At 41.7% G+C, this 13670-nt stretch overlaps 1 protein-coding gene across 2 annotated transcripts in view; it reads right to left on the minus strand.

Annotated features, from left to right (window-relative positions):
• Window positions 1-10648, minus strand: part of P2RX7 (purinergic receptor P2X 7) — a 39556-nt gene extending 28908 nt beyond the window's left edge. The window contains exons 1-3 of one of the 2 annotated variants that reach the window (XM_003761038.4): window positions 10231-10647; window positions 5433-5577; window positions 1221-1289 (exon numbers count right to left, since the gene is read on the minus strand). In XM_003761038.4, the coding sequence (XP_003761086.1) occupies window positions 1221-1289; window positions 5433-5577; window positions 10231-10355 (339 nt within the window). In that variant the 5' untranslated portion in view covers window positions 10356-10647. Of the gene's footprint in view, window positions 1-1220; window positions 1290-5432; window positions 5578-10230 lie in introns of both variants that reach the window. The other variant, XM_031948558.1, reaches the window with a different exon arrangement.
• Window positions 10649-13670: the final 3022 nt, after the last annotated feature.

Genomic DNA, 13670 nt, shown 5'->3' on the forward strand with positions numbered 1-13670 from the left:
CATATTAGAATTCTAAGATGTTAAATCTAAAATGTAATGACTTGTAAAACCCAAAGCAGATTTCACAATAATCACCCATAATATCACTCAAAAACTACATGGAGAGGGCAGTGTCTTATTATACCCATTTTAAAGATGAAAAAGCTGAAGCTTTGGTTACGACTGTTGCATCAGGCACTCTGTTGCAGCCACATTGACTGGCCCACTGTGTTTTCCATCTCTTAGAATTCCCCAGACTATTACTCATGACTGGAATGCACTTCCTCTTCCAGAAAGCTTTTTATTTTCAAAACATATGCACGGATAATTTTTCAACACTGACCCTTGCATAGCCTTGTGTTCCAAAATTTCCCCTCCTTCCCCCTACTCCCTTTCCTAGATGACAAGCAATCAAATATATGTTAAAATATGTTAAATCCAATATGTGTAAACATATTTATGCAATTATCTTCCTGCATAAGAAAAATCAGATCAAAAAGAAAAATGAATAAGAAAACAAAATGCAAGTGAACAATAATAAAAAAGAGTGAGAATGTTATGTTGTGATTCACATTCAATTCTCACAGTCTCTCTCTGGGTGTAGATGGCTCTCTTCATCACAAGATCATTGGAACTGGTCTCAGTCATCTCATTATTGGAAATAGCCACGTCCATCAAAATTAATCATTATATAGTATTGCTGCTGCCATGTACAATGATCTCCTGGTTCTGCTCGCTTCACTCAGCATCAGTTCCTATAAGACTCTGCAGGCCTCTTTGAAATCATCCTGCTGGTCGGTTCTTATAGAACAATAATATGAAATGCACTTCTGCCTTTATCTCTTAAAATTCTTCTCTTCAAAACTCAATTCAATAGGCAACCTGTTCTGATCTCCTGGCTGCTACTACTTCTCCTTGGAAATTATTTTTATATTTTTTCATTATATATATAATTTTTATATTTTTAAAATTTAATTTTCTGCATATATGTCATTTCCTTCCAGGAGAACGTAGCTAATTAGAGCACATTTCATGAAGATGGTGGGATCTTTGCATCTCTAGCCATGGACACTTTGGATCCTTAATGGGGCCCCACACTCACTTTTCTCAATAAATTTTTTTTCAACAAAAATGCTACATGCAGAGAGATGCTTCTGTCTGCTCTATTGGGCTGTAAAACAGGCCTCTGCCTGACAGAACATCTGTCATCTCCAGTTCTAAAACTCACAACCCTCCCTTACCTCGGGACAAAGTCCTTGTGTCTGGCCTTCTGTGGATATGAAGTTAGTCATCACAAAGAATGAGTTTCCCTGGAGACAAAAGAGAACACAGGAGCTTGGGTAAGATGGATGATCTCCCTCAAATTGATCTTCTGGGTCCTATTAGGAAAGCCATTTCTTATGGTCTCTTCTGTACCAAGAGTCCTTCCTCCATCTCCGGGGATCTCTCAACAGACAACCTTGCCTCCTACTACATCTGACATCAAGGCCATCCAGCGGGAAGTTCCTCGTCTCACAGAATTATCAGGATGGTAGATTGGGAACTAGAAAGGAGCTTGGAGGTTAAGTCCAATTCCCCCGTTTTTCAGATGAAGAAATTGAGGAATAAAATAGTTAAGTGACTTGCCCAGGATCTTACAACTAGTACAAGTGTCTGAGGTGAAATTGGGCTCCAAGTTCACATCTCAAAATCCCCGTGTACCTTCTGCATCCTGTTCCCTGCTTCAGTCTTTGAAGGGAGCCTTTTCTTAGCCATGGCCACACTGTTTAACTATACACACTCACACTCACATACACACAAACATACACACAAACACACACACACATGAACAACACATAAACACATATGTGCACACAGATACATAATATACACACAAGTCACACATGTGCAAATATGCACACATGTACACATGTATACTTGTTCACATGCGCACACACATGTGCTCATACACACAGACATACATTTGCACACACATTATACATACATAGTTTCTTCCCTTGATTCTGTCCCTTCATATGTCTCCTAAAAAATTTCATCTTCAATCATTCCCTTCCTCTCCCATCTAAGATGGACAATTAATGACTGGGTAATCCTGGACGAGTCTTTTAACTCTGTTTGCCTCAATTTCCTTATCTGGAAAATGAGCTGGAGAAGGAAATGGCAAACCAGTAACTTTGACAACAAAGCTGCAAATGGTATCACAAAGAACTGAACACGACTGGAAAATGATTCAACGACAACAACAAAAACCAAATAACCAGGTTGCTGTATTTTCATGTCAGAGGACCTGTGGTCTTATGACCCCATGATTTCATTCCATTCTTTGCTCTCCTCCTGATGTGATATTGGGTAAGTTACTTAGAGTCTATCGTCTGGAGTATTGTGTTGAACTCTGGGTACCATTGTTTAAGAAGGACATTAGTAAACTAGAAGAGGGTTACCAGGATGTAGTAGAGCCTGAAGCCCATGACTTTGAAGGACCATTTGAAAGAACAGGGATGTTTAGGCAGGAGAAGACTCCAGGGATAGGGAGGGGAAGCACGATAGCTATCTTCAGGTATCTGAAGGTCTCTCACATAGGAGAGGATTTAGCTTTTTCCTACTACATTGAGAGTTCCTTCATGCATGGGCTATACCAAAAAGCCAGTGAGGTCTCTCCCAGTCCTCAAAATCTGTGTTTCTCTGGATCCTCAATATCCAATCCATTTCTCATTAGCCTGTCATTTACTGGGTGCTATCTGCTCATTCTATCTTCACAACATTTCTGGCATTGATTCCCCTCTCTCTGCCCATCTGGCCACTCATCCCTTCTATCTGATTTATTATAATGACTTCTTAATTGGTTTTCCAGCTCCTAGACTTTCCCTTCACCAAACTCTTCCCCCACACAATTGCTAAATTTATCTTCCTAAGGCACTTACCTGTTTAAAAAAAATTGTAAGCAAAGCCCTAGTGCCTCTAGATTGACTATGAGTCCCTTCGCCTGCCATTTGAGGGCTTCTGAAGTTGGCAGCAACTTATTTTTTCTAAAAGGCAACATGACATAGGATATGCGATATTGAATTCAAAGTTAGGAGGACCTGGATTCTACCTTAGATGCCAGCTGTTCAAAATGAGGCAAGCTATTAAAATCTCTTCTCACTTTCCTTATCTGAGCCTGGAGTCAAGAGGACTTGAGTTCAAATTCAACCTCAAACACTTATTAACTGTATGACTCTGGACAAATCGACTTAATTGCTATTTGCCTCTGTTTCCTCAACTGTAAAATGGGACCTACTTTGCAGTGTTATGGTAGGATCAAAAGAGATAATATCTGTAAATTGCTTAGCACAATCCCTGACATAGACTAAATACATAATGCTTTTTTCCTTTCTCCTTTTTTTTCTTCCTTCCTCTCTTTTTTCCTACCTTCCTTCCTTCTTTTTATCTTTCCTCCCTTTCTTCCTTGTTGTTCTTTCTTCCTTCTTTTTCTTCCTTCTCTTCTCTTTCTTTCTTCCTTCTTTTTCCTATTTCCTTCCTTCCTTCCTTCCTTCCTTCCTTCCTTCCTTCCTTCCTTCCTTCCTTCCTTCCTTCCTTATTTTTGCCCTTCCTTTATTTCTTCCCTCTTTCCTTCCCTTCTCTTTCCCTCCTTCCCTTCTTCCTTCTTTTCCTCTTTCTCCTTCCATCTCTCCTTCCTTGCTTCTGCCCTCCTTCCTCATTTTCTTCCCTTACTCATTCGTTCTTCCTTCCTTCTGTCCCTTCTCGTTTCTTCCTTCTTTTCTTCCCTTTCTCCTTTTTTCTTTTTTTTCCTTCCCTCCTTTCTTCCTTCCTTCCTTCCTTCTTTTTTTCCTTCCAAATGGGGGAGTTGAACTCAATTACCTCTAATATCCCTTCCAGTCTAAATCTATTATCCTCTGATACTCTCTAGCCTTATTTCACATTATTCCCTTTCACATACTCCATTTCTAGCCTAACTGGACTATTTCCCCAAGCTCCTTTCATCTTATATCTTCCTACATTTTCTTAAGCTGCCCTTTATGTATAGAATATCCTTCTTTCTCAATTCTGTACCTCCTTCCCTGAATCCTTATTGTCCTTCAAGAATCACTTAGGAATCATCCCCACTCCTTCCCTGACAGTGGCCATTTTATTTATCAGTTGTGTTGCTGATACCCTCAACCCCATTCAATGTAAATTCCCTAAAGGTAAGAACAGTCCCCCCTTTTTTTGGTCTTTTTATCCCTAGAACCTAGTAGGTGCTTTGCACAAAGTAGCCTAATGAGTGTTTGCTATATTGGATCGGATTGAATTGAATTGAATATAGTTGGGGCCCACGTGTTAGGATCCGATTCTTGAATCACCCAATGACAGACTTTCAGAGTTGTAAGGGACTTCACAAAACATCCATTGTAGCCTATACCCAATCAGGTAAAAACTGGAATCCTTTGTATGTCTTTGATAAAGAGTCATTTGGCCCTTCCTCAAAAACCTACAGGCTTTAGAAGTAGCCCTTTCTTCTTTGAGATAGCATATACTTTTATATGTTTCCATTACACTTTGGAAGGATGTTTTCCTTTAAATCAAGCCCAAATTTCCCTCTTTGTAGCCTCCGAACACTGTACCTAGTTCTGTCTTTTGGGATAAATCAGACCAGGTGCAATCGATCTTACATGGAATAGCTCCTCAAACACTTGGAGAAAAGACCATCAAGTCCTCCCCCACAAAAAAATCTTTTATCCAGGATAAATAACCCCAGTTCCTTTGACCAATCCTCATATGACAGGAACTTGAGGACCTTCAACATCCTGAGTTCCATCACTCGGATGCTCTTTAGCTAATTAACATCCTCACTAAAATGTGCTCCTCACAAGGGAACACAGAATTCTAGATGTGGGTTGATCTTAACAGGATTATCTCTTCCCTGTTCTGGACACCATATCTCTTAATGAATCTATCAAATTGCATTTGCTTTCCTGCATCCTATCGCCCACTGTTGGCTCAGACTGAATTCATAAGCCACTAAAACACTTCAATTTTTTAAAAAAATTAATAAGCATTTATTAAGCACCTACTTTGTGCCAGGAACTTTGCAAATATTATTTCATTTGATCGTCATAAAATTCTGGAAGGAAAGTACTATCATTATTTACAGGCAAGGAGACTGAGGTAGACTAAGATAAAATGACTTGCCCAAGATAGTAAATTGATCTCTAAGCTTAGGGCCCTATCTACTGCACCATTTAACTACCACATCATTTTCCCCCACCCATCCACCCCCATCTTTTTTTTTCCAGAGATTCTGCCTCTAACCAGGTCCCTTCCATGTTATACTAATGACATTAAGGTTTTATGGTTTTTTTATCTTGGGTTAGGACTTCCATGCTCCCACCTAAGACAGGAGGGGAGAAGTTCTTGGCTCTGTGGCCAAGAAAGGTGTCCCTCTGCCTTTTCCATTCTGGAGCACAAATACTCACCTGCAAAGGAAATGTGTAATCGGCTGTGTCCAGCACTCGCGTGGTGCTCCCATCCTTCACCTCTGCTATGCCTTTCACTTTGGTTTGCACTGAGCTGATGACGGGTTCCTTCTGCTGATACATCTTGTCACTCACCAAGGTAAAGCTAAATGTGGCAAGAAAAAAAGGCCCAAGTTCTTGCTTTGTGAAAATCATTGAACTCAGTGTGCTAACCCCTCCTTAACTGATGCAGTCCTGCCTTTGAAAAGAGAGATGATGGGGAAAGGGAGGGAGAGAAAGGAAGATTCCCGGCTGGAGAAATGGAATTAAATCCTCTCTTTTTTTAGCCATGTAGACACAAGCAGAATCTGGATCCATACTTTGCCCCAGATCCTGCCAGGATTGAATTGAGTTTTGAAGGAAGCTAAGGATTCTCTGGATCAGAAGTGGGAGGACATACATTTCAGGAAAAGGGAATCACTTGACTCTCCCTCCTTTCCTTCCCTCCTTCCTTTCTTCTTTACATTTCTTCCTTTTCCCCTTACTTTCTTCTGTCCTTTCTTCCTTTCCTTCTTTTCCTCCCTTTTTCCTTCCCTTCCTCTTTTTCTTCTCTTCTTCCTTCCCTTTCCTTCCTTTTTCCCTTCCTTTGTTCTGATCTCTCTTCCCTTCCTTCCTTTCTTCCTTTTTTACTTCTTCCCTTCCTTTCTTCCTTCCTTCCTTCCTTCCTTCCTTCCTTCCTTCCTTCCTTCCTTCCTCTGACCCAATGCTATGAAGGAGACACATAGTCTCTTAAAGATCTTGATAAGCTGAGATAAAGAGGAAAGAAAGCAAGAACAGGAGTAAAACTGTCTGAGGCATGAAGAGACAGATCTTCATTCATGAAGAAAGCAGGAGCCTGGAGCCAGGGAGGTGCTTCTCACTCACTAATTCAGTAGCTGCCATGGGTTCCTGTGACAGTCTTCTCTTTCCCAGTTCTCTTTGTAAGCCTGAAAGCCCTTCAGAAATGAGTTATTATGTGATTTTACAGTGTCACAGATTCAGGCCTTGAAAGAACCTCAGAAACCATCATCCTTATTTGACAGATGAGGAAACTGAGGCCCAGGAAAATGAAGTAATTTAATTAAGGTCCCAGAATTTGAGATTTAGAGCCGAAGGGGACTTTAGCATCTGTCTAGTCCAACCCCGTCAGTTTACAGCAGAAGAAACTGAGGCCCTGAGAGATTAAGTGACAGGAAATTAAAAATAAAGACAAGATTTAAATCCAGATCATCTTCCCACTAGACTAAACTGTGTCCTGTTTGTCTGCTGCCCTTCTCTGTTTCCATAGAATTTTCAAGGAGCAGGAAGGAGGTGTTTAGAAGAGTAAAAATGAGATGGGAGATCATAGTAGATATTACAAATAGTCTTCTGTGACTGGCTAGGAGAGGATCATAGATTGCACAGGGATTCTTTTCTTTATTTTTTAAGAAAAAATGTAGTTGTTTAAAAAAAAAAACACTTTCTCTGCCTCTCATATTCTTTCTAATGAAGGAAGGAAGGAAGGAAAGAAGGAAGGAAGGAAGGAAAGAAAGAAGGAAGGAAGGAAGGAAGGAAGGAAGGAAGGAAGGAAGGAAGGAAGGAAGGAAGGAAGGAAGGAAGGAAGGAAAGAAGAAAGGAAGGAAGGAAGGAAAGAAGGAAAGAAGGAAGGAAGGAAGGAAGGAAGGAAGGAAGGAAGGAAGGAAGGAAGGAGAAAGAGAGAGAGAGAGAGACAGAGAGAGAGAGAGAAGCCACAGGTCCTTTTCAAAAAGTACCTGTTAGAACTGGACAAGATTTTCAGTCTTCCCTTGGATAACACCAGCTCTCATTTCTAAGCTTTTAATTTCTTTTTTCTCTTTTTTCCCCCCATTTTTTCCATTTCTATGCTTTAATGTTTATGAAGCACATTCTTAATCACAACCCTGTAAGATCATCAGGTACAGGTATTGTTATCACTATTTTGGAGATGAGGATCCTAAGGTTGAGGGAAGTAAAATATAATAGAACTTAAAGCCAGAAAGGATCTTAAAAACTGTTTAGTCAAGTCAGTCAATAAGCATTTATTGAGCACTTATAATGTGCTAAGCCCTGGAAATACAAAGAGGCAAATGACAGTTGTTGTTTTTGATGGGCTGGCTCACATTCTAATGAGGGAGACAATATTTAAAAAAGAAAAAATACAAATAAGCTATTTACAAGGTATTTAGGAAAGAAGAGAGGGAAGGTGCTAGCATTAGTCCAGACATCCTTTATCTGGAGTCCATGGACACCCAAGGAGTTGATGGAGAGATTTCAAGGAGTCCGTGAACTTGGAACTTGGAACTTTTCCTATTTTGACAACTATATTCCAGTATCATCGGTTTCCTTCCTAATCCTGTGTGTTTTATTTTATGCATTTAAAAACATGGTTTTGAGAAAAGATCTAGGGATCCCTCTGAGACGATGGGATTCACCAGATGGCCAAAGGATCCCTGGTCTAATCCAAACTTTTCTTTTTATAGATGAGGAAGCAGACCGAGGCAGTTAACAGTGACTTGCCCAGGATTACACAGTAAGTAGCAGAGTCAGGAGTTGAATCCGGGTCTTCTCACTCTAAATTCAGTGCTCCTTGCCCTATGCCAAGCTGCCACCCGTGACTTGGTCCCTGCTCTCCACTCCAGTTCTTCCAAGACTAGGGTTGTCCCCACTTCCAATAAGTTGCATCCCTTAAAGGCAGGAATTGTTTCCCTCTCCCTGTATGTTTGTATCCTGGTAGTTAATTCCTCAAAGTGCTCAGCACTTCATGCTAAGTAAATTGAATTGAATCCATCCCCCCTCCCTCCTGTCTTATCTCTGGACCTCAGTCTATGTCACCGGGCTCCTGCTGCAGCTCCTCCACATTAACGAGGAAGGCAGAATGCCCCAGTAAGAAGAGCAGTGCGAATGGCTCAGAGAGCAGGGATTCAAATCCTGTATCTGTGTGACCTTGAACAGGCAAATTGACTCCTCTGAACCTCAGTTTTCTCATCTGTAAAATGAGAAGATTGGACTAAGGTCCCTTCTTCCTCCTCTAAATGAGTGATCCGATGACCCCTAACCCCTTCCTGCCGCATCCCCATGACACTGATTTCCCCCTATTTTCCAAGCCCTCCTTCATGGACTTGTTCTGATGGGCTTCCCCTCCTTTAAGCTCTCCTGGTCTGCCTGCCAGATAAATTATAGGTAGGATACCACTGTAATGTGCTGTCTCCCATGGTAGGAAAAGCTCCACAAAGCAGGGCAGGTGATTACCCAGGACATCCTAGCTTTGAATGATGTTACTGGAACAAGAGCACTAAAGGTGCTTCCCTTTCCCCTGCCCAGCTGAGTAGGTGCACTCCACGCATTCCCCCAGGATGATGTTGGAGAGAGAGATGGATGCAATAGATGGGTGGATGTGATAGATGGATCCAGTGGCTTGGTTATGAGAGATTGATGGATGGATGGGTGGGTGGTTAGATCACAAACTCTTTCTTAAACTTGCTTGATTTTCATAATCTCTCTGAGCAGAGGTTAGAGCAGAAAATTATTTTTTAACTGAAAGTTGTCTCAGTGATCTCAACCTCGCCACCCTCATTTTAGAAATGGGGAAAATGAATCCGAGAGAGGTCTCTTCTCCAGGACTTAGCACTAGTTAGTGGAAGAGCTGGAACTATAACCCACTTGGGGTTCTAGACTTAGAGCTGGGAAGAGCGACATTTAGTCCAAACCCTACCCCTTATTTTACAGAAAAGTAAGCTGAGTCACAGGCTTTGCCCAAAGATCCTCTGACTACAAAACAATATGTCTTTTTCATTCCACCGGGCAGGTTGATTTCTGTACTGGCTGGAGGAAGTATCAACAGACGTTGGGAGCCAACTAAAATAGCAAGATCCTGGTAGAACCAGAGAGGGGAATTTTCCAATCTTTTCCCGTTCCTCCCCACCCCTTCACCCAGAGTACTTATATGCTGCTGATGAGATTGCAGTCGTCTCAGACCTTCAGCGCGCCTCCAGGTTCCCTAGACAAAGACAGACCTACCAGCTACTCAGTCCCAGCAGGGTGAGAGACCCCTCGAAAGGACAAGTAAACCTTCAGGCAATTTTTTTCTGTAGGCTACAATATTCTGCCCGCCCAAGCTTGTCATAAGCTGGCAGAGACACCCACTGTTTGTCAATGGTGGGAATCCAGCCTGGGCTTTCAAAAATCTACATTTTTTCCCGAACCTTCCCACAATTACATTGTAGAAGCACAGATGTATACCTTAAAAGGGCCCTTGGAAGCCATCTAGTTGGACTCTCTCTTTTTACAGATGGGTAAACTGAGGCTCAGAGGGGTTAGTGACTAGTAGTCAGCATCAAAAATGATATTTGACCCAGAGTCATAATTTTAGGGCAGGAATGAATTTTAGAGGCTATCTGGTCCACCCACTCCTTTCTACAGCCATAGAAACTGAAGCCCAAGAAGCTTAAGAGACAATGGAGGGAGATATGTAATATCTGAGGAGAAATTTTAACGCCGACCCTCTGATTCCGTAATCAAAGCTCTTTGTTTTTGATTCTGTAGTTTCTTTCTGACTCATCGATGATAAATCACAGTTTCCTGCCCAAATACCTACCAAGGCTTCTATCGGCAGCCTCCTGGGCCTGCTTTTTCCCTCTGACATGGTAACGGTCAGTGGAAGGATGGGTGGGGATGTTGGACCACACACAGAAGAAGGGCAGGGAAGAAATGTGTTACTTGGGGGTGGAGTAGGGTTAGGGGCCTAGTTGTTAGCCAAAGAATAAACCGGTCCCAGCTGGCTTACCAAACATAGAAGAAGACTATCATACAGAGGGTCCATTTTATAGTCCCATAGGTCATGCTTTGGACACGGATGACTTTGGCAGTCTCATACTTGCACACGTTCCTCCAGCTGCAGCAGCGGCACATGGCTGATGGCAGGCGTCCTCCAGCTCCCCAAGGAAGAGCTCACAGTCGAAAAGCACAGATGGCAGTCGGCCCAAGAGATCCAGAAGACGGAGAACATCCTGTTTTTGAAGAGGATCCAATGACAAGGAAGGGGAGGCGGGACCTGGCAAAGGCAGCCGATGTGGTCATAGCTGGGTAAAAAACAAAACAAAAAGAAGGAAATAGGTTGGAAAAGAAATGGCCGTTTTTCTCTTTCTGACAAGCTAACGACTCCTTTCTCCCTCCTTCCTCACCCAATTCCACCCCCAGAAGTCTGCACAAAGATGGTGTTCAGGGGAAGGGCATTTTTGAAATTCCCTCATTCTGCTTTGACCTCATAGTGTTATTCATTTCTGTCTGAATAAAGAGGCAGCATTTTAAATGTTAGGAGGTCCAGGCCTCTGACTGTGCTCTATAAAAAGGGGTCCAGCTGTCTTCATTGCTGCACCTGATAGACCAAAAGGAAAGAAAATTCCTCCCACTGGCTTTGAGCGGGTCTGGTCTCCCAGTGCTGCAGAAATTTGTGGGGTGATTATAATTTCTATTGGAAAGAGGGAGGAATAAACAAATTTCAGCCCATCTTTTTTTTCCTGAGGTAATTGGGGTTAAGCAACTTGCCCAGGATCACACAGCTAGGAAGTATCAAGTGTCTGCGGCCAGATTTGAACCCAGGTCCTCCTGACTTCAGGACTGGTGCTCTAACCACTGTACCACCTAGCTGCCCCATTATCCATCTTCTTAAGTCTTTATTGATGATTTTGAAGGAGATGTGGGTGCTATATTTGTCCTATTGGATGATGACGTCAAGTTGGGAGGAATAACGAATCCATTGGACAACAGTCAGGATCTGAAAAGCTTAAGAGACCAGGAGAAAGGATCAAAGGCAGGCAGATGAAATCACGGATCCCTTCCACATCACTTGTGGAGATGTACTCCACAAGTACAGAATGGAGAAGGGAGGGCTGACCCATCACTCATATGGAAGAGTCTTGGGTTACGAGTGTAATGCAAGCTCAATGTGCGTCAACAGAAGTGGGGTTTGGTAGCAAACCAAGGCACGGAAAACCTATTGTAATAGTACATGGCACTAAGGAAGGAACCCTGTCTAGATGGAAGAAGGTGACAGCCCTGTCCTACTCCAACCTAATCAGAAGACATTTTTAAAATTAATTAATTAATTTTTATTAAAGCTTTTTATTTTCTAAACACATAATTTTTAACATTCATCCTAGTAAAACCTTGTGTTCGATTTTTTTTCTCCCTCCCTTCTCCCCACCCCATCCCTAGATAGTAAGTAATATGTTAAACATATGCAATTCCAAAAGACATTCTCAAGTCACTTGACACACCCCGAGTCTAAGGTACCTTGGGTCTGCTTCTACTCAAAGCTATAGCTCCCAAACTATCCCAACGGTTTGGGCTTTTTACTAGTTTACCCACAATTGTTTAAAAGATAAAAGCATTCAGAAAAATAGTTTCTATTAAACCTAGTATGGATTCCCCCACAAATCCCACACCATCAGAGGGAAACGCAGCACCCAGAAGGCCCCCACTATGGCGGACATACATATAGACAGCACGTCTGGCAAGAGATGTCTCAGAAAAGACATGTGGCTAGGGCACCTACAAAAAAAGGGCATTTTGTGCTTCCAACACCTCTGGACCTTCAGTTCCTTCTGGAATGTCATCAAGCTGCTCTCTTAGGAATAGTGGGTGGAGAAGTAGAGAGAGCCCTGCACGAAGAGTCAGGAAAACCCGAGTTTAAATTTATTCTCGCTTACTAGCTGTGTGATCCTAAGTGAGTCACTTAAACTCTCTGTGCCTCAGATTCCTCATTTGGGGAAAGGGACCCACACGTGCAAAAATGTTTGTGGCAGCCCTTTTTGTAGCGGCAAGAAACCAGTGGATGCCCATCAGTTGGGGAATGGCTCAATAGGTTATGGTATATGAATATAAGGGAATATAATTGTTCTGTAAGAAATGACCAATAGGATGATTTCAGAAGGGCCTGGAGAGACTTACATGAACTGATGCTGAGTGAAATGAGCAGAACCAGGAGATCATTATATACTTCAACAACAAAATTATACAATGATCAATTCTGATCGATGTGATCCAGGCCAGTTCCAATGATTTTGTGATGAAGAGAGCTATCTACCCCCAGAGAGAGAGACTGTGGAAACTGAGTGTGGATCACAACATAACATTCTCACTCTTTTTGATGTTGTTCATTTGCATTTTGTTTTCTTACTCATTTCTTTCCTTTTTTTCCCCCCGAGGCAATTGGGATTAAGTGACTTGCCCAGGGTCACACAGCCAGGAAGTGTTAAGGGTCTGAGGTCAGATTTGCACTCAGATCCTCCTGACTTCAGGGCCAGGGCTCTATCCACAGCTCCATTTAGCTGCCCCACATTTTCTTTCCTTTTTGAGCTGATTTTTCTTGTGCAACAAGAGAATTATATAACTATGTTTGCAAACACACACACACACACACACACACACACACACACACACAAAGAGTCCTCATTTATAAAATGGGGACCATTATAGCAACTACTTTCCAAGGTTGTTGTGAGATTTAGAAAAGAAATTTACTAAAACAGGAAAAGGGGTTAATCTGACATGACCTATTTATTTTGAAATCATGTTGACTTTTGTGATCACTGCTTCCCTTTGTAGACCTTTTAGACTAAGATTAAGTAGTCTTATCTCTAGTCATTTGTTCAGGAATATTTCTTTGAAACCATGTCAAGGTCACAGTCCTACAGTTTGCAGAGTGTTCTCTTCCCTTTAAAAAAAATTATCTGAGAAAGAATTCTGGGAGATGACTAAAAACCATTACTTTGAATTGCCAATCCCTATATTTATGCCCACCTGCATTTTTGATTTCCTTCACAAGCTAATTGTACAATATGTCAGAGTCTGATTCTTTTTGTACAGCAAAATAACGGTTTGGTCATGTATACTTATTGTGTATCTAATTTATATTTAAATATATTTAACATCTACTGGTCATCCTGCCATCTGGGGGAGGGGGTGAGGGGGGTAAGAGGTGAAAAATTGGAACAAGAGGTTTGGCAATTGTTAATGCTGTAAAGTTACCCATACATATAACCTGTAAATAAAAGGCTATTAAATAAAAAAAAATTATCTGCTTCAGTTCTATCCCTATCCTAATGTCTCAGCAATCACATGGGCCTCTAGGCAATCAACTGATACAATGGGCTTAGGGTTAGGAAGAACTGAGTTCAAATACAGACTCAGAGACTCATCAGTTGTAAGGCCCTGAACAAACCA

This window comes from Sarcophilus harrisii, chromosome 1 (assembly GCF_902635505.1).
Source record: "Sarcophilus harrisii chromosome 1, mSarHar1.11, whole genome shotgun sequence".
In the NCBI taxonomy this organism is placed as follows: domain Eukaryota; kingdom Metazoa; phylum Chordata; class Mammalia; order Dasyuromorphia; family Dasyuridae; genus Sarcophilus; species Sarcophilus harrisii.